This window comes from Lasioglossum baleicum, chromosome 8 (assembly GCF_051020765.1).
Source record: "Lasioglossum baleicum chromosome 8, iyLasBale1, whole genome shotgun sequence".
NCBI classification, from domain to species: domain Eukaryota; kingdom Metazoa; phylum Arthropoda; class Insecta; order Hymenoptera; family Halictidae; genus Lasioglossum; species Lasioglossum baleicum.
In genome coordinates this window covers 13,376,141-13,397,197 of record NC_134936.1, presented here as the reverse complement: position 1 = coordinate 13,397,197, position 21,057 = coordinate 13,376,141, and the positions used below count along the sequence as shown (strand labels likewise).

Genomic DNA, 21,057 nt, shown 5'->3' with positions numbered 1-21,057 from the left:
CTTGCCACTTGTTTCATAAGAAACTATGTTAAAACCGGCACGAATTATTTAGGTGGTGTAGTTCGGTAGCGCTACCGCTAGATGGCGATGATGTTTCTTTTATTTTTCCAGATCGTGAGTGTTGTAGCTTCCACCGCTAAATGGCGCCACCGTTCAATTTTAGTGAGCGGGGTTTTGTTATTTTGTCAAATCTGTCAAATATTCATTATTACGCGATTTGCTTTGGGTTTCTTGCATAGTATCGACGCAGAGAAGTCCCCTGAACATTTTTGTGCCTTCAGAATATTTCTTTCGCTTCAAGTTAGTGAAAGATGTGAATTCTTCAGCTCGTGTTAGATGCAAAGTGGCAAATAATAATTAGGAATTGCAGTTCAGAGACAATTCAGCGGTCGATATGAAAGTTCTGATAGTATAAAACTGATAGTCATTAACCTAACCGGAGTCAGGAGAAGTACTGCACACTGCACCTTCCACGAAGCAGTGAAAGAATGTATCCGTATGTCGTGGCAACCATGGCACAACTACTGAAGAAAGTTGCGACCATAATATTATCAGAAAAATGTATGGAGGAGTACTTTGACGAGTTTAATTTCATGCATGGTAAGAACATTCGTGTTGTTTATTAAACCTTAGACTACTACTTTTTTATCAAAAGATCGTAACAATAGCATGCAGACTAAATTCTTAGCTGACATTACTGTACCGTCGGAACATTGCGCGAACCGCCAAGGGAATTATTCAAAAATTGGTACTTATATTTCTGTAAATGGGAATCTGTCTTTTTTTAATAATTTCTTTGATCTACGCGTAAAAATAGTACATAATTTGCATGTCAATATAACTGATCGTCTACGTTTTTCGACGCCTAAACATCAAGTAGAATTATAACAATCAATTTTTAGAAATATTCAATTTTCAAATTATCGAGTAGGTATCACAGTCGCGATCGCTCGACGATGTTCATTTTTTTATGACGGTAATTTTAACCTTTTCGTTATCTCTTCGCGACGTTTTACATATATAAATAAATTTTCTGTGTAGTTCTAATGAATTTTTTCTAAAACAAATCGCCGAATTATTCCAGCGGAGTGTTTTAAGGCAACGCTCAGCACATGCCTTGGATTTGCAATTATCTGTGGTTCCCTCCTTGGTAAGATTGCTTATACATTATACATTATACTTAAATAAATATATTTAGACTGCGGATCTTTATGCAAAATAAAAATTGTTTGCATCGATTGTAAGGAATAGAAACTAAATTGAATGTTACTTCTTCCCTTAATGATTTGAATAGAGATGAAACCATATATTGACATCTTAAATCTTAAAAATTTTCAAACTATTTCGAATTTAATCTACTCAATTTTGCTATGAATTCATAAATTATAATTATAATTATTATATTCAAATTATAATTTATAGTTCTATGGTATTAATATTCTATTATTATTGTTTCAGTCAAGGTACCGCAAGTTGTAAAAATTGTAAAGGGTAGAAGTGCCCAAGGCATTAATATTACAAGTGTATTGTTAGATTTATTTGCCATCACTTCCATGGTATCCTATAGCTTTGTCAGTGGCTTTCCTTTTAGGTAATACAATACAAAGTATAAATTCCAATTAGGTAATACTGAGAATATATTATACATATGTGCCATTATGTTTCAGTGCTTGGGGCGATGGAGTTTTCTTAGGGTTACAAACAGTCGCAATTGCAGTGTTAGTGTTGCATTTTAATCTTGATACTACTCGAGCAGCAACGTTTCTCGCTGCTTACGTAGCAGTAGTAACTGCTGCTGTGAGTGGCATGACACCAATAAAGGTTCTGTGGGCATGCCAGACGATGAATATACCCATTGTGCTCATTAGTAAGGTATGATATCAGAAAGTTTATATAATGCTCTTACTGTTAGCAAAGATTTAATGTTTTATATTTTAGCTTATGCAAGCCTATACAAACTATTCGTACGGAAGCACCGGCCAGTTATCAGCTGTAACTGGCTTCATGTTATTCTTTGGATCTTTAGCAAGAATATTTACTTCTATCCAAGAAACAGGAGATACCTCAATGATACTAATGTACATATGCTCCACCCTTGCGAATTCAGTAATCGCGTTCCAAATTTTATACTATTGGAACGTAGATGTATCTTCCAAAGAGAAATCAAAGAAGGCTCAATAATTAAGTTATAAAAGTAGCATTCTACTTCTTCATAATAAAGATAGGTTTATCTTACGAAGAGAATTTTATCCGGGAGACATACTTTCTAATGAAGCTCTTATGATGGTCTACACAGAATGTCAGTCGCATTTTTTATTATGTAAAACGCAAATAAAAAGGATGAGAAACTCGAGTTCATTATTTATAAGTGGTAAGATCCAAATCACTTAAACCATTCCAATGTTCAACGCTAGTTATCAAAGATTAAGGAATAGGATTTTTCCGCATACATCGAAGCGTTAGGCCTGATACACACATCCGTTTCTCTAATTTGCAGCGATCGTGCGGTAACGGAATTGCGATAAACATTGTATTGCGGCGCCGCAACTACGGTTCAAACAAATGTGCAGCGCCTAATTGAATTCATAGTATTTCAGACCACAATTCTGGTACCGCACGGTCGCCGCACGTTAGAAAAACGAATATGTATAGCGATCCTAAAGCGGACCCTACACGGTCAATCGGAATGACAGTTTTGTCGAAGATTGACATTCGGATTGATCGTGAAAGATTAATACTGATGTACTGATGAAATGGACTGACGGATTTCCAGATATTTGGAAATCCGAGCTTCAATCACGGGAAGTGCAGGGGAGACTAACAGGCTTTCTCTTTAAAAGACATTGCGACTTAGTTATTGGTTATAAAATTTCAACATTCAATACTGTCAATCTGATAATCAGTCTGTCAATCGTGATTGAAGTAAGGATCAGTCAGGATTGGTCAGGATTGACAGTCCGACTTGGTCTGACTGTTCAATCAGACTGTCATTCCTAATTGACCGTGTAGGGTCCGCTTTATATTCCGATTTAAATTTACCGCCAAACCGGAAGCGTTGCGCGTGATGAGATCGCAGGAAAGAGTGGGGGGAGTATGATTCTACGCAGGCGTGTCCAGGCCTGTTCGTTTCCGTTTCTGGCGTAATCGTGACTTGTGCGCGGCGTATGGTGAAATTCAGACACGCAGTTGTTTGGTCGTCGACGATGTTGCATAGTGGACCGTGATATTATTGGAAAACGCATAAACAGATCGTCGGAAGATAATACGGGAGCAACGGTGAGTAACAATCCGGGTTCGTTTTCTGGCTGATCTGGCAGGGCAGATTTGAGCAAAAAGAAAGAGTGTAAAGCGGGCGTGGATGAGCGTCGGATTAAAAAGTGTGGTGGCCATTTGGGAGCGTCATGGCGCCGTCGGCCTTCGCAATCCGGCTTCCCGACGACCATCTTGTTACCGATAAATCAATATAACGCGGCTTTCCTCCTGCGTAAGCGTTTCTCTCGCATATAAAGAAATATTCCACGGATACCGATATACGGTTATCGTCGTTGATTGCGATACGCTGGAGGAATTATCAACGGCCACAGGTAAATGTCGTTCGAAGGGAAACCGGTCCTCGTTCAATCGAATTTCGCTTTGTATCTGGGCGCGTTCTTGCGCAGAGAATACCACCCCCTTTTTGGAGCTATGATTCACGATACATACTCGGAGATGCATATATAATATACATATTCTCGCCCCGAAGCTCCCAGCCTGAATTTCGATGCCCAGAATCATTTATCTGGATAATCTGCATCGTGGAGAGATATATATAGAGCGGTTCAGTTATTCCGAAATGATAGAGACCAAAAACTGTATATAAAATAAAAACAAAAAGAACACGTGTTCTTTTGGCTGTTGGACGATGATCCTTTTTTGCATGCCAATTTCGGACAATCGGTCGGAGAGGCAGCTATTTCAGTCTCTTTTTTACCATACTCGATTCAGATAGTACTTGGTACGGTGATAACTGGAACATCATTACGAATCTGCCGATTTTCGTAGTATTGCAGGACTAGGTTGCTTGCAGTACTGTATCCAAATGGAATCAATGGATGCGCGCCTTGTCGCGCAAGCATTGAACTACCATGGCCAACAGTTGCAGAAAGTGTGGGAAGGAGAACGCAACGAAAATGAGCTGGCCATGCTCAATCTCAAGGAACCTAATTTTGAGATTTACCAACAGAGGCAGAAAACACTTAGGTGCTTATTCTTCTCGATTACATATTATTAGAAATCAGTTGCACTGTGTATACGTTACAACTTGGGCATTCCCTTTCTTCCTTTTCCTATAGTTTCGGTGATAGAGGGAAAAGGCTAAAGCTGCAACAATTCCTTGCAAAGAAGGCAGATGCCCTCTATGATAAGTCAAATTTGGACAAAACCGTTGAACCCATCAAGCAGGAATTAGGGGACGAAGGTAAGAATCCATTTTTTAATGAAATCTTCCCAGGTATTGCACAATATCGTGCAACTCATAGATTATCTGTGTTCTTCCAGAGTTTTACGCAACAATGCCTGGCCTTGACACTTATGTCACCATGGAAAAGTCCCAACGTATACGCAACTTTTTGGAGGTAATTATTTATTGCATTGTATTCGGTTACGCAGTTACCTATGCGAGTAGGGCGAGCTGTATCTTGAACTGGTAATTTAATTATTTTTAAAAAGCAGTAATTATAAATTTTTTTAAATTTAACAAATCTAATATTTTTGGAGTATCTCTGCATAGACTCTAATGAGTAGACGGCGGATCTTTACGCAAAATACAAATTGTCTGCATCGATTGCAAGAAATAGAAATCAAAATGAATGTTATTTCTCAATAACACTATTGTATTTTAGATTTTTTTTAAATTTTCCAACAATTTTGAATTTCATCTAGGAGTTCTTTCAATCTTTTGATGTTGCCACTATTTTGTACTTCACTTTTGTCATAAATGCGTAACTATACAACTTGTCCCATTTACGAAGGAATTACACAACTCATGCTTTGCATGTTTTCAGAGTTTGGTGGTTGGAGATGTTATATACGCGCAAGTGATGGGTAAAAGTGCTGCTGGGCTTCTTCTGAAGGTGCTGTGCAACTGCAGCGATTGCCCTAGGGTTGTTACAGATTTAGGAGTAAAGGTACGTGACTCGGTTCTCTAAACAGTTAACGATAACACGTTGTTGATTTCTTCCGACTCACGCGCGGCATTGTGTAATCCCGCAGGCTCTGATATTGAACACGGCCACAGTGCCGGCGGTGGACAAGAAAGGTGTTACAAGAAGCTACATGGCAAATGATCTCATCTGCGTCGTAGTCAGTGAAGTTAACGTTGAAGCCGAGCGAGTCGTTGCAGTTATGAACGTACCCGCACGCGAAGGGCAAGCCCCACACCCAGCTATGGGACTTATCCATTCCGATGACCTTCCGGAAGCTTATAAGTAAGTAACCCGACGTCCAGATAAGTACAATAGAATTTTTTTTTTATATCGTACCAATAACGCTTCACTAACTCTTGTATACTGACATGAACATATCACTGTAGGGAATTTCATATACACAATAGAAATGGTAAAAAAAAACAAAGTGTTTTGTGATGCATCCATAGCACTTACTACTGAACGTTTTTGTTTTAAAACTCGAAAAAGAAAGTAATATGCAGAACAAAACAGTAAGAGAAAAAAGTCGTTCTCTTAAAACGATCGTATGCTTAAAATGCGATACATTTTGAGAGCACTGTTGAACTAAACTGTGAATGCAGGGAGACAGACCTTTCTCTGACAGTGGTAGCCTCGGATTTAGGATCGATAATCACAACAATAATAATAAATAATCATCTCGATCGTGTTCGCAATACCATTCTCTCTGTCGGCAGAGAGTGTATAGCTACATATGTTTGTAATTTTGCAAATAATACGCGGGAGTCCGAAAACTTGTTGCATCTGTAGTCACTTTTTTTTTTATTGAGACTATGTTTTGTCGTTAATCGAAATAGTAAAAAGAGAGAGAAAAAGGAAAAGGTAAGGAAAAAATAGTATTGGTGGCCGAAAGAAGGTTGAGATTTAACAGACGCACTGTGATACTAACAAAACAAGGTAAATTAGATTTGATTCCTCTTACACGTTTTTATGAATTTAGGTGCCAGACACTCTCAGTAACGTAAAAAGTTGATAGTCAGTATGATGATGAATTTCTAATGTGATACAAATGATTCAAACCTTGAGCATTGGTTGACATGGCTCTGTTGCGCACAATATTCTATCTACGTTTGTGATATGTTACTCTCAAAGCACCAGCCAAACTATGGCGCCAAATGACATCAATGTCTTTTGAGGTTGCATTTCCAGTATGAGATGTTGAGCCTTGGGTGGTCAGAGTGAGTGCTGCAGACGGTAGGTATAATAATGATTTACCGTTGTTTGGTCTCTATTGGTAAATTCATAACGACGAAGCTGTAGTTCGAAAATGCAAAGAAAGTAATCTCTCGTGTCCTCGTAAAAGTACTGTGCCGTTTTATTCTGATACATTTCATTAAAATGCTTTTCCTAGATTTCTGTGTCATAATGATTAAGACCAATTTAAAAGTAATCAACGCTTGTATTCCGCTATATACGCCTGTTGCATTTGTTGTTCAATGTATTGTGTTTAATCGAGCGATATTCCGGCAATGCGAATCGGTTGCTCGAATCAGAGACCAAACAACCAAAATCTTAATCGCCCGAACCTTTACCTTTAAGCCTCAAAAGAATCGCGCCTTGTCATAATAATGCCTCATTTAAACTTACAGCTTAAATTGACAAATAAAAAATCTAAAAAAACGATGTCATGTTTGAATTGACACCACAAAATGCAAAAAAATACAGACGACAGTACTGCTACTGCATCTAAAAAAATACAATTTTTTTGGTCAACTTGGAAGATAAAATATACTCAGCCGTGGCTCCCAACCTATCCTAGGGCTATGCAATTTATTTTATCGCACCAAAAAAACTATACCATACTTGTATAAAAAATACCGAAACCACCGTCGATCGATGATAGGCTGTGTGCTTTTGTGTTGAGAACTCCTCTGATTACAAACATGATACAAAATACTAGAAATATACGTCTTAGCGGTACATGAAAGGTGAGAGACGAGTTTACATAATAATGAGGTTGTGTACCATTTGTAAATTTATAAATAAGAAATAATCTCTGGTAATAAAGGAAAAAAAGCTTTACCAACTTTTTCCGCCAATTGTTAATCCCTGTTTATGGACCCCTGCTGCTTGTTAACGGTACAAACGTAGATTTTGATCGACTCTAATACCACGAGGTGTCTGACAAATCACTATTCTCGCTCTCTGTCTCGCTCTTCTAATTTCATTTTCCCTTTCTTTCTTTTTATATTTTTTTTTTTTGGTTCTCTGTTTCTCGTTCCGAACGGAAGAAAAGAACGAACTCCTATATTTCCTCTTGAGAAGCATCTTTGGCATTAGTGTCGTATCGTTGAATAATTCATGCAGATCGAAGCAGAGAAGGGAACGGAAAAACGATTTAATTATACAGGGGCGAAATATGAGAACGACGATATTTGGTGTACCTTACCGTTTATATAAACGCACACGCGTGTGTAAGGGATAAACAACAAAGCCGAAGGAGATCTGTACGCTATTTCTGTATAAACTGTATAGCTAAAGAGACGACGAGACGTCGAGAACGAAAATCGAAGGGCCTACAATTATGAATATATAAACGAAAGAAAAAAAACCCTCCACCAGGATTAATAACCGAGCCCAGGACGAGACTATAATACGAGCACGAGAGGAATTCGGTCGTCATGATTATCAAGTCTTTAGTTTTACCGTTAACGAAGTAGCTTTGGTATCCTTTCTTTGACAAAGGTCCAGGACGATCTTTGCATCTTGATAATCGTTCCTCTCTCTCTTTGTGGTGTAGGAAAGCGATGGACAACAAAGGGCAATCGTACGAAGCGATGTTGGAGAATAGTACTGGCTTCAACAACCCCAACAACATTAAATATCTATCCGACTTGATGGGCCTCGGCCAAGAGAACCATTCCAATATGGTTGGTTTGAGGTAAAGAAATCTTATCACTCCGATTTCCTATGATCCATTCCCACTGGCTCATACTGCGGTGTACGGTTCTCATACGTTATTCAATTATCAGCTCTTAGCCCATTTGCATCACATTTCTTTTCATTTCCTAGATACGGAGAATTGCAGATAATAAATTTACTAGCAATAGTGTAAACGGGTTAACACTAGGTTTACAGGGAGCACTAAAATAACGAGAACGTGTCAATCCAAATTTTTATGTAAATTAAAAATATCAAAACGCTTCCTGTAAACCTAATGTTCGAGAGAATATCACTTTTCGTTCACTTGCATCAGTAATTTAGGACGTAACAATAAAAGTAAAACGCATACCACAGTGTGAGCGAGAGGGAGTGCAATTGACTCCGCCTAAAAGACAAGCTCTCTATAATTTTTTTATGCAACTTTTACAGGGAAAGATTCCCACCCAATGAATATGCGTCTGAATTAAGGCAAGCGCAAGCCAGTAAGTGGGCGTTCCGCAGCGTGGCTGAAGGAATAGACCACTTCAAGGCCGGCCGTCACACAGAGGCATTCCAATGCCTCAACAAAGCATTGACCGTAGATCCCCGAAACGTCGAAGGATTGGTAGCCCGTGGAGCACTGTAAGTTGCCAAAAAGTCGAGCAGAAACGGTATTGCCAGTTCTAGGGCCTATATTTCATTGCCTTATCATCTAGCTATATAATCTGTCTGGAATTCACATGTCACCGTTGTACTATGCCCACTCAAGCCGTATATCTCGCTTGGTGTTCTCTACAGATACGCGAATAGCGGCAGTTTCAAGAAAGCGATCGACGACTTCGAAACAGCGTTGAAGTTGAATCAGACACACGCGAACGCTCGGAAATACATGGCAGAGACTCTGGTCGCTCTTGGTCGAAGTTATGAGGACGAGAAAAAGTACGAGGACGCGCAGAAAGCTTATGAGAACTGTCTAGCGATTGCTCCGTTCCACGAGGAGGCCAGAAACTCGATCGAGTACATAAAATCGAAGACTTTGACCTCATCGTTGAATCCATTGGATACATTCAAGAGCTTCGAGACGGAGAACGATGTCGGTGAGAATAAAAAGGAGAAGAAGAAGCGCAAGAAGGAGAGGAAATCGCGGTCGAAGAAGAGACAAAGATGGAGCTCCAGCTCGAGCTCATCATCCAGCGGCTCTTCGAGCTCCTCCAGCTCGGAATCTAGCAGTTCCTCTTCTTCTGGCAGCTCTAGATCGGCTTCTAGATCGCCTAGTCGCAAGCGGAAGCATAAGAAGGATCATCGTGGATCATTGTCGCCTTTGAGCAAACGCATGGCTCAGTATAACAATCCTCCGGCAGCTACTACGGCTGCTCACGACGTGATAGCTCCTGTTTCATACACCACGAACGCTCGGGACAAAATGGACGACTACGAGATTAAAGTGAGGAAGTTTCTGGAACAGACGAAGGACGACTCCGATTACGAAGATAAGGTGAGCATCGTGTAAAGTCTCTTATCGCGATCTGTTTTATCGATCTTATCTATTTCCGTTCACCGGATCGTGGATCTTTTGTTTTTCGTGTGTGTTCAGGTAAGAAAGTTCTTAGAGGAAACGGCCAGATGGAAGAGGGAGAGGGAAAAGGAAAAGAAACATTCAGAGAGCGAGAAAATGAAGAAGAAAAAGAAGAAAGAAAAGAAGGGCAAAGACAAAGAAAAAGAGGACAAGAAAAGTCGAAAGAAGAAGAAGAAGGAGGAGAGAAAGAAACGGAAGAACAAGGACAAGCTCGAGCGGGACTTGGAGGCTCTGAAAAAGTCCTCATTACCGGACTTGGAGCAACTCGAGTCGAAACTGAACGCGTACTACGCGAAGGTTGAAAAAGAGACCGCTGTCTTGAAAAGGTTGGAACCGCAGTCAGTTAACGATAAACACCGTGATTCGATCTCTTGTTCGTTTGCCACATGATCGTGTATGTCAATCGGGACGATGTTCGTCGAAAGCTTTGAACATTTCTAGAGGTTTGCTAGAACCCGAAAACGTTCAGTTGGGAGGGATGGGTTCTCGAAAATATCTGGATTCCTCGGAAATAATTGAGATTATTTGGGGTCATTCTCGAGAATTCAGAAATTTTCGAGAACACGACTCATGTCGATCCGTCCCGACCATTGCGTACCTAACATTTTTGAGTTCTCGCACACCTCTAAAAATGTCGCTTCTCTTTTAGTCAAGTTGTCGGGCGCTTGGTCTCAATTTCGTTAAAAAAGAAACAATGAATAGAGACGCGGTCCCTGACGCGTCGTATTTTATTTATGTTTTTATATTTACTAGGTATGTAGCTCAGTATAATGACATACCTTCCCCTCTTAGCAACGCTGAGAAGCTCGCTGAGAGTTCACGAAGGGAGGAGGAGCTGCGCAGAGAGAGGGAAAGGGAGAGAGATGAGGCGTCGAAGGCGTATCACGAGCGCGAGTCTAGAATACCGATGACGGCGCAGCAACGCAAAGGTAACGCCTTGAATTCCTTCGTGAGACAGGGTGCGAGGTATGTGCTACATTCAACTTAATGCAGACTTCGATCTTTCAGAGATTCAAAGGAAACCGCTCACCGACATATTCGAGCAGGAGTCTCAGCTGATACACCCCGAGCCAAAGTTACCCACCCTCGACACAGCTGCGCTCAACGCCAAGTGGAAGGCTGCGCAGGCTGCTAGGTAAGTTCAAAGAGGATATATACGTTACACGCAATCTCATTCAATTGCCAATCGATAACTGAATAGGTGTCTAGTCATTCAATTATCTATGAAAATCTTATCTGTTCAGACAAAAGGACGTGATGCCCCAGAAATGGCAAGACGTACCTCCGGAAGGAAAAAAGATGCAGTCGAACGTGGACAGCGAGGAGGACGACGACAACGAGTTGGAAGAGAAACTGCAGCGTGCCGCCCTGGAGAAGTCAATGAACATCCGCAAGCAGATGCAAAAAGAGCTCGCGGAGAAGAGGGCCGCGCAAGCTCAGCCGATGTCAGCGCCGACACCCCCGCCTTTGCCCAAAGAACCACCGATATTGAAGCAAGCTCCAGTGAAATATCCGACGCCACAGCCACAAAACAAATTCCAGTCGTACAAAGACACTTCGCTATCCGCACCGCAAACGACGCCTGCGAAATTCAGCTCGAACAATCTTGGCGGTAAATTCCAGCCGATCGGACAGAGTGGCAACAGTGGCGGGGGTCATCCTCCGGAACCACCTCGTCCACCTCCACCGACGAAGAACCAGAACCAAGCGAAGGGGCCGAGAACAGACTCGGACAGCGAAGCGGAACGACAGCACAGACAGACGCCTAAGAAACGAGAGTCGTCCGGCAGAGGTGGCGTGACCAAAAGAATGAGCAGGGACCGTCCAGCGAAGCGTTCTCGCAGTAGATCGCGCAGTGCATCGAGCTCTGGTTCTTCACGATCTCGCTCGCCTAGGAGAAGTCGATCTCGATCGTACTCGAACAGAAGATCGGGCAGTTACGAGAGGAAATACAGTCGATCGCCATCGGGCACGTACAGCAGATCACGGTCCAGGTCACGGTCCAGGTCGTACACGAGGAGTCGCAGCCGCAGCAGGTCTGGCGACAGGAGTTACTATCGCAAGAGACAGTTCCGGCCGTACAACAACCGTGGCACTTACTACAAGCCACGTTTCCAAAGCTTCAATAATCCGAACCATCGTGGTGGTGGCAACAATTTCCAGAACCGGAATAGGTTCTATAACAATCAACACAACAATCGGTTTGGTAATAGACGCGGCGGCGGGTTCAACAACCGCGGGGGTGGTCGAGGACGCGGCGGTAACCGTGGCGGGAGATTCTTCCACGGTAAGCAGGGCTTCCGCGACTTCAGAGACAGGCGAGACTTCAGAGATCGTCGTGCGGCTTCCCGCGATCGGTACAGCGATCGCAGCTACTCGCCGGATCCGATGAGGAAAGTCGACGAGGCAAAAGAGAAGATCAACAAGATGCTCGAGGGTGGCGACGACGTGATGGAGCATCAACAGGGCGGCGGAGGATCGAACGTGCCACCGAGCAAGAGGCAGGACGGACCTCTGAGCGAGGGCGAAGAGAGGGACGACGATGACTACGAGAGGTGGGGAGAGGGCGAGGGGGGCGACACAGCTAACAAGGTTGGTTAGGTCTCTTCCGCGTACAGTTTCGCGAAAGAACAGCCTCTGTCTTCGTGATGACGATCATGATAAATCCGGATGACGATGATATCAGGAGTAATATGATGATGATGATGATGATGATAATGAGGATGATGGTGATGATGATGATGATGGTGATGAGCCACACTGTGCAGGGAACGTCCGACCCAGGAGCCAACTAACTCTCGTTTGTTGCTAGAATGAGGAGGTCGGACCCGACATCGAGAACCTGGAAGGCAAGGAGTACTTCATTGAGCGCATGAAGCAGCGAAGCAAGAATGTTTTAATGCAGAGAGCCCTTGCCGCTAAGATTTGGTAGAAACAGAAACTCTCCTCTCCACGGTTGCGGTTGCTGCTTCGTCGATTCTTCTCCTTCGTCTGTGATATTATTCAAAACTGTTTCTCGGACGTTAGACACCGACTGGACGCGCGCGAGAGAGAGTGAGAGAGAGAGAGAGAGAGAGAGAGAGAGCAACAGCGACCAAACGAATTGTCGATATACTTCGAACGGAAAAAGAGAATCTAACGAGAAAAGGTGAATACATCGCGTAAAAGCGAAAACATTGTAACACTCTGTAGTCATGACGGTCGAGAGAAATGAAACACCGTATTCCTTTTTCGATCCCATTAGCTTTTTATCTAGTAGGCCTCGATACGTTGATACGAGCCGGTACGTCGTTTCGCTCGATTGTCATGCTAGTATCTACGTTAAATAGTAAATATTCATTAGGCACACTGCGCGCTCAGGTCGGGAAACGAGCACTCTTATACGAGAGACAGACACTCCTCGTTTCCTTATAATTTCATTATTGTTCGCGGAAGGATTTTACACGTATTTAGATTTCTAGTACTTACTCCTACGTCGTGGCGTCGTTCTCTTTCTTTTACACGGTCTCGTAAGTATTAAGACTGGAATGCGAATGAGAGTGAGAGAGAGAGAGAGATCGAAATAAGAAGCTTCGGCCGCGACGCGCACGTTCGAAGGGAAGTATTCGATTGCGCTAGAATTCACGCACACGCAAGTGGCTTTTCATTATCATACATTGTCAGGATTAGTGGACAACACACGTCGCTCTTTTAAGGACACAATCACGCTTCCCTGGTCAAGATCCTTTCTCTCCGAGTTATTCGAATCGTCAGGAAAAAAAAAGAAAAACCCCACGTTTCGATTTCCCCCGCACTCGCCGCTAAACGAACGGAACAAAACTCCGTGTTTAAAATAATCGGGATTTGTCATCGGTTTCGAATCGCGAAATCGTCGCCGCGATAGAGAAACCGTTGTTTTAGCGAGGAAAGATACTTTTAGCTTCGGTCCATCGATTGACGACCAGCATCACCGGATTCTCTCGCAACTTTTTCGTTCTGGAACATACCTGTTTCACCAACCCACGCCCCCCCGCCCCCTCCTTTATTACGAATACTTACTTTAAGGTATTAAACGAATAATTTACCTAGTAAGACACTTATATATGTTGTATGTAAACGAGTTGCTGTACAATTCAAAGAGATCCGCAAATACATAAACACGAAACCACAAAGCCAAAGAGAGTTATTTCTCTTCGTCTTTGAAGAAACGCACCGGGGGCCCGTTCGCCGCGCTCACGGAAAAAATGAAGTCGAAAAAAGAAACAATTTAGTTGTTAGCCGCCGTTGTCGACGCGTCTATCGTTCTGTTTGTAATTCGTCTTTTATCTCCCTCGGTGAGCCATTTCCAGACCATTGCCTTCGAAGAGTGGAACTGGTTTATATTGATATCGCGGTTGATTTGGATATCGCGCTGCGCGTTCGCGACCCACTATTTAAACTGAGCCCCGCGATCGCCGGGTCGCATTCGTGAGAATCGATTCGTTCGGAAAAAATGTGTTCAAGCGCGAGTTATATTTTAATGGCTTTCCTCGTCCTGATCGTGAGTCAGGAGACCATGGCGACCGTTCTTTACAGTAAGTTTCGTTTGTGAGAGACAGAACGATATGGCGAGTACTGTAATGCCTCGATAGATGCGAAAATTCGGGCCCGAAATAAGAATGTATTACGATAATACATTGTTCGAATTGTTTTATTCTTAATCATTGTTTTTACCAATATGTTTGCGTACAAAAGTGTCATTAATAGACTGCGGATATTTATGCAAAATAAAAATTGGCAATTATGAGAAACCAAAGTTAAATGAAATTTTTTTTCTAACTTATTAATCTTGTCTTAAGTCTATCTACCTCTGTATTAGAACTATTTATTTCTGCTAGAAATGCATAAAATCCGCAGTCTAGTCATAAGAGGGGGATTAAAAACAAAGCGGTGTTGTATTGTTGTCTCACTGATGACGTTGCACTTCTGCACCGGGGCTAATTGTTTCGCAGCAATCGTGTAGATTTTTCACGCGCGTGTCGAGGCATTCCGGTGTATTTTTCTGATTCTTTTGAAGAGCCGGAAGTGGTGCAAGTCGAGGCGTGCGGGGCGAACGAGGTTTACAGCTCGTGCGGCGGTAATCCTGATTGCGAGAAGAGCTGCGACAACATCGACACCTGGGTTTCCGTGGGATGCACTTTCCGGAGGGTCTGCATCGCGGGATGCGTCTGCGACGAAGGATTCGTCCGGGACGCGAACCATGTTTGCGTTTGGTCGAATATGTGTCCGAGGGTCAGGCACTGAATCAAACGACAATGATGGACAACGCGTGCACCTTCCAACGGGAGCTTCCTCATTTTTAATTGTAGAATTTCTTTAGCATTCAATAAAATATCTTGACGGATCAGAAAGATTGTGAAATATGATGTGACGCGATTTTCCAGGACGATTCCCTTTCTGGGGGCAAGAGATGCGTAGACGCATTTTGGTAGAAAGTGGAGGGGGAATGTGGCGGCGCGCGATATGATAGCGTTTTGAGATGGCTCAGTCCCGCTCCGTCTTTCACGTGCGCGACACATTTCGGGAAAACGGGGGATCTTATCTGTGCGACGGCTCTCTTGGCCGATTCTTTTGTTCGTTCTCGTATTGAATCCCTGCTTTATTTTCTGGTGCCGCGAACCCCCACGGGACAACAGAGCCACCCTTCCCGGTTTTTACGGATAATTCACCGACGAGGAGATCCATTTCGCCGTTTTTTTGATAACCGGGATGTTTGAAGTGTAAATATATGTGTGAATGCGAGTGTGCCTCGGATATTGTTATGTGGATACGCGAGAGGTAGACCAGGGACGATGGACCAACGAATGAGTGAGTACCGCGGTTTTCAATTCCGTTTAAACGATTCCGTCGTCACCGAGCAATTGATCGCGAAACTAGTCCGGGAATCCTGGCTCCTTATTAAGCGCGAATTACCGGCGCAGCGGTCACCCGCTCTGATTATTCTCTATCGAGCGGGCCAAAAAAAGAAGCCCGAGGCGGCCACCTCGATCGAGCATCCCCGGTGGGTCCACGTCCATTGTGATTTTAATAAGCCTTATGCAAATTACAAATGAAATTGTCAGCGGCAGGCCCGCGGTCCATTCTTCGTCGTTGATGGGGACAATTAGAAGAGCTTTGTCCGGCGACCACGCGTTGTCCGGCTGCTCGGCAACTTGAGTCCCAACGAGAGGACCGCCCGCCAACCCCTAATGTTTGTATCCGGTCCACAGGACGTTCACTTCCGACCGGAGAGTGCCTCTGCGCTTGCTGACCAACGACTTCTTCGATGGCCAACGCTGTGCTCCCTACGTTTTACAATCGGGATCAATCCAAACTAATTGCTATTCGATTTGGGAGCCAGCTGGAGGGTTTGGCGAATTTGTAGTCGTCTTCGAGGTAGGCTAGACTGGATCAGGGTGGTTTTTCTACATTATTAGTCATTATCGTTCTTGTCGGACTGATCCGGAATTCTTATTCTTTTAGAAGTGATGATTTACTTCGTTGTAACCAACTGCTTTTGTCTTCTACTCTTCTGCTAACCCAAAAATGACTGAGAATGTTAATCATTTTCTGCGATCATGAAAGAAATCATCGTTTACATGATGCCAGAAGCACATTAGAGCCTCGTTAGTTGAGACCACGGTCTCGACTCGCGTGTGAACCCTCGATAGTCATGCCAGGTCCCCCGTTCTGGTCATCTGACGTCGTCACGATCGAAGAAGGGTAAAGAGCGTGCAGAAGTCGCGAGGCAGAGCGGAAAAGCGGAATAGTAGGCGGGTGGTTGGGAATCGAACGGAATCACGGAGGCTGGAGGTCGATGGTTTGGGGTGGAGATAAGTTTTTACGGTAGGGTTACTAACTTACGGACTCGGCATTGTCGAGTTCCCGGTGACGGGAGGACAATGCGCGTTCGGGACACAATGCTTCACTCTGGAATCTGAAGGCAGTCTTGACTATCAACCTGCAACCACCCTCGCGCGCATCTGTGTCTACCAATACGACGCGGGGGTCCCTCTTGCACATACCTCCCTCTCTTCTATTGCCGGCTCGCCTCGGCGCGCGCTCGTCGTTACTTTCTCATTCTGTCAAGCGAGCTTCCACCGAAAAAGAATCCCTTTGTCATCGACGACTTTCGGAGACATTGAGAATTACGGTCGGCTTGGACGCGTGCTGAAGCCGGGAACTTCTCTCTTAAGGTGGCGTTTCTGGAAGCTAACGCAAATTATGAGGAACCGATCGCTGCCGGGAGCGTCAAATAAAGATCCGTAGTCTAGCTATTACAGTATATTGGTAAGGAAGCATATGCTGAAGCGACAAGTAGTTCTCTGAAATGTATTTGATATCTTCAGCAGCTGTAGTGAGGAGCAAACTTTAAGAATGTTCGTACAATGGTCTGCCTGCCTCTGGAACAAGACCTAGTACTCACAGTCTACAAACAGTTCTGTAACTTGAACTAAAGCTAAGATCTGTATGCCATCAGTGTATGAAAGATCGTCGAAATCAAAGTTGTGCGATAAGAAACCGGCAAGTAGTTGGACGCGCAGGGTTGTTCCCTGCGATCAAAGCGGTAGGATGAACCACGAAGGCAGAAACAACATAGACAAAGTGCAAAAAGACACCGGGGGAGGATGGAAGAAAGGAGACTCGCTGGAAGGGAGACGGGCGAGGGTGTAGAACAAGAGACAGCCGGTCGGGCATTTCAATCGCTCTCAGAGCTCTCTCTTTGGCTTGGCTTTTCCGTTTCTTTCTGACACAAAGGCTACATTGTTTCGTCGCCGGGTTCGTATGGACGCCGGCTAAAATACTCCTCTTTTCTGCCGGCATGGCAGCGCGCGCGCGGATACACACCGAAAAGCAGGCCGCAGACACAGCGGCTCCTCTTGTGCGTGCGCACACGAATATGTAATACATACGCGTGCCGAAAGCAACAGCGACGTCGGCCACACCATCGTCAACGGGAACACACCGTTCGCCGGCATACAATCCTTTCTCGTACATTCAATGCTCGTCGCCCACTCGGTATCCTTTTGTCGCTGTTTATAGCTGCCGTGTAGGCCCGCTGGACCACCCCCGCGCGCGCATTCCGAGCTTAATTCTGTATCGTCTAACTGGACCGTGGAGGGAATCGTCTGTCGACCAGGAAACCGTGCGGTGAATTCCGTCCCGGTAACCGCCTGGTCCGGACTTTTTTTGTACCCGACCGGATTTACGGACTCGCCGTCAAACGCCGATGCGCTGGGTCTCGCAACTTAGTTTGATCCATTGTCGACGGGACCCACGCGGTAATTACATCCGGACGAGTAGAATCAGCTAGCTGGACGCTGGTTTTATGCGTCAGTCTGAATTCTAATCTCCTGGAGATACACCGGTGCTGGTTTCCAAATTATTCAATTCTTAAGGGTGCAGACTCGTTTCCAGGATGGCTCATTTCTCGATAATGCAAAGATGGGGGTTTCAGTAGTCAAAAGCGCTAGATAAAAGAGCAAGGTCACGATCAGCCTCAAAAGTACTATTTTCACGATTACGAGGCGTAATTTGCATTATTCGGCAGCATGTAGATCTTTCGAAAGCAATCTTTGCATTATAGACAAATAAGAAGCTGCATCCCGTACCTCACAAAAAGTCCCTCGAGACGGCATAGAGGCAAAGGGAGTCCTCGCTCGCAATGGTTAGGCCGTGACGTCACACACTTTAACCAATAATTCGGCTGGAACCGAAAGTACCAATGGAATGACCCAATCGGACGACTTGCTGTCACATTTCTTTGGAATTCCTGCCAGGAGATTTCTTGTGAGGCACGGATCCTAATCGAACCGGAGGGAGCAGAAGCAGCTTTTAGGCTGTCCAATAATATTCTTCGGATTATATAGAATAACCGCGAGAATATTATCCTCCTGATACGCAGGAAATCTTTTATTCCGCACGTGCCGAGCATGGAAACAGCCCGGTGAAAAGTAACCGATTTTTCCTGGACCTCGGGTGAAAGCCTCTGATCTTCGAAGACGTAATCGAGTCCGGATGAATGAAGAAGCGGGGTCAAGGTCGGGCCGGTATACCGATTGTTCGTGGTTGGACAGGAAATTAGTGGGATCTCGGGGATGAAAAATCCGTTGGCCCTCGGGGGGCGGAGACCACCACCGGATGGTTATTCTCGGAGCCGGGCTAGCTTAGAACGCTTTACAGGCGGATACAGCAAGAGTGTCCTGCGCCCTATTGATAAACTCTCTTTCAATAGACGCGGATGCCGACCCCGCTGTTGAGTATCGATAATATTGGAGCTTGGGAACGTCGGCCCGGTTGAATGTCACAATGCCGCTCCAGTGATTAATAGACTTCCGCGACTTTTATCGGAGTAAGATGTTGCTCCTTCTAAACGCGCCCGCGGTTTTCCAACAGAATTGGGGGCTTCCGGCGATCGACCAACTCTGGATCGATCGATCTCCTAACTCTTTGGTTATACGGGCTCTTTCTAGATCCTGTATCAGCAACTTGAACGCATCTGTTCGCGAGATAGCGAGTGTACGGTAGGCAAGGTTCACAGGATGAATGAATGAATGATTGACCTTGGATCGACCTTGAATGATCTTGAAGTCCTAGACTCTTCTATGGACTGTTTAGGTTCGCCCAGGAACTGCTGAAGGATCCGAGGTAGAAAGGGAAAGTTCGAGGGCTTTCTAATCGCGGTGGAAATTGCAGAGGTGGCAGGGACGAATACGTTGCAGCACGAACGGAATAAAGCCGCCGAAACTGGGCCTCTCGGCGGTAGCGCGCCGCCACCCAGTATAATAATACCGGCTGAATGCGAGCGTGTATGCACGCGCCGACATATAGACGCAGGAGAACCACGAGGCTGGCCAGTGCTCTCCTTTGTCATTCGACGAAAGGCTTTGTACCGATTATCTGCGCACGCTGCCGCGGGTACGGCTTTTCAGCCCTCTGCCTCGCCCCCTTTTCCAAAGACTGCGGCGTCATTCCGCCCGTGATTCCACGTGTCGGCGATACAGGACACCCGGTACATAGCTCTCTCTCCCTCTCTCTCACTCGGTCCAAGCTACGGAGGCTCGTAATAGTTTAACGTAATCCGGCGTACCTGACTTAGCTATTAGAACTCCGCTGCCATCGGGAACCCTGTAATCCGCGGACTGTGTTTTCGCGAGCCCTCGACGATACGAACCGCAGGCTGCTTTAATTGGATCACCCCCGGCGAAATTATTTTCGGAAATTTTGAGAAATCAGAATTTCCAACGTGTGTTGGTGGTAGCTTGAAGAGCAGGCTGACCGGTGTACCAGGGGACGAATTAATTAATAAATCGCGGCGACCGATCGGGGAGCGTATTTCCAATATCCGTCTCGAGGCAGAAACTTTTATCGGTCTTTCCCTCGAAGGCTTTCACCCCCGCAATGCTCCAGCCCCCGGTCCCCCCTCTCTCTCTCGCCCCTTTTTTCCCTTTCCCGTTTTCGCTATCTTTTCCTTTCCTTTTTAACTCCTTCCCCCGGCTCGCCAACCCCCGTCTCACTCTCCTCTTCCTCCTTCTGCTTCTTCCCGTGACTACATTCTTTTCAGTATTCACTGTGCAGTTTCTTGTACCGATACTTCCTTCTTTCATCGTCGCGTCATTCAAGCTTTTGATGCCGCGGCGACAAAGCTCTTTACTTCTTTCCGCGAACGAATGAAAGCACGGAACGATGGCGATGTATACCTGCACGTATATACATCTGTATGTACGTATATAAAACTCTCTTCTCTCTCTCTCTCCCCTCTGCCCTTGTCGGGAATATACATACAAGCGGCGGCGGCCTGTGTACGCGTGTCTCACACTCGCCTCGAACTTTTCGGCGATATTTGCTCGTCCCGGAGGGAGAGTGATCGACGAAATTGTTTTTGCAAAATGGGGAGACTTCTTTTTCTAGGTTCCTCGGAATCTGGTGCGGTCGATGGCATTAACAAGGTTCGACTCTTAGTCTCTATCTGTAACTACGTGAAAAAGTGAGTTCGGGTAGAGTTCGAAAATGCTCACCGCGTCTGACCACGGCTGACTCAAACCCCTCCACTGAACGCGGCGAACGTAGAATATATGATCCTACATTTTCGGCTTGTTTATCCCCACAGAATCAGCCCCCACCGTTATCGTTATCCGATCCGACACGACACCGTCTAAAAACGACGTGAACGATCGTCGGGGTAATAAGCGATTCGCGAACGCGTTGTATCGCGCGCATGGCGTATCACGAGCGCGTTATCCATCGTCCGAGAGAGAGCATTCCTCGGCGAAGGGGATGGGAATTGAAACAAGCGAGAGGACGTGTCGTTTGCGATCGAAAATCGCATTCGGCGTAACCGCGCCCTTAACGCGGCGGACACGTCGGGGTCCACGCGCGCGGCGTTAAAACAACGGCAAA

General features: G+C 44.9%; 3 protein-coding genes across 5 annotated transcripts; all 3 read left to right on the top strand.

The window, feature by feature from the left end:
• Nucleotides 1-158: 158 nt before the first annotated feature.
• On the top strand, nucleotides 159-4,069 carry LOC143211419 (mannose-P-dolichol utilization defect 1 protein homolog). Its single transcript, XM_076429099.1, has 6 exons — nucleotides 159-600; nucleotides 1,085-1,150; nucleotides 1,459-1,591; nucleotides 1,668-1,872; nucleotides 1,939-3,276; nucleotides 4,042-4,069. Exons 1-5 carry the CDS (start codon nucleotides 489-491, stop codon nucleotides 2,179-2,181), a joined length of 759 nt encoding a protein of 252 aa, XP_076285214.1. The 5' UTR covers nucleotides 159-488; the 3' UTR covers nucleotides 2,182-3,276; nucleotides 4,042-4,069.
• A 1,400-nt stretch (nucleotides 4,070-5,469) lies between these two features.
• LOC143211410 (uncharacterized) lies at nucleotides 5,470-13,687 on the top strand. 3 transcript variants are annotated; one of them, XM_076429065.1, is made up of 10 exons: nucleotides 5,470-6,044; nucleotides 6,163-6,416; nucleotides 6,812-8,103; nucleotides 8,535-8,726; nucleotides 8,883-9,579; nucleotides 9,679-9,986; nucleotides 10,414-10,589; nucleotides 10,654-10,795; nucleotides 10,905-12,252; nucleotides 12,473-13,687. In XM_076429065.1, exons 3-10 carry the CDS (start codon nucleotides 7,970-7,972, stop codon nucleotides 12,590-12,592), a joined length of 3,117 nt encoding a protein of 1,038 aa, XP_076285180.1. In that variant the 5' UTR covers nucleotides 5,470-6,044; nucleotides 6,163-6,416; nucleotides 6,812-7,969; the 3' UTR covers nucleotides 12,593-13,687. The 3 variants fall into 3 exon arrangements, with proteins under 3 accessions (XP_076285180.1, XP_076285179.1, XP_076285178.1); XM_076429064.1 differs by having other exon boundaries at nucleotides 5,470-6,416; nucleotides 6,812-7,150; nucleotides 7,963-8,103; XM_076429063.1 differs by having other exon boundaries at nucleotides 5,470-6,416.
• Nucleotides 13,688-13,955: 268 nt separating this feature from the next.
• On the top strand, nucleotides 13,956-15,029 carry LOC143211433 (serine protease inhibitor). The gene is made up of 2 exons (XM_076429117.1): nucleotides 13,956-14,213; nucleotides 14,696-15,029. Exons 1-2 carry the CDS (start codon nucleotides 14,132-14,134, stop codon nucleotides 14,920-14,922), a joined length of 309 nt encoding a protein of 102 aa, XP_076285232.1. The 5' UTR covers nucleotides 13,956-14,131; the 3' UTR covers nucleotides 14,923-15,029.
• Nucleotides 15,030-21,057: the final 6,028 nt, after the last annotated feature.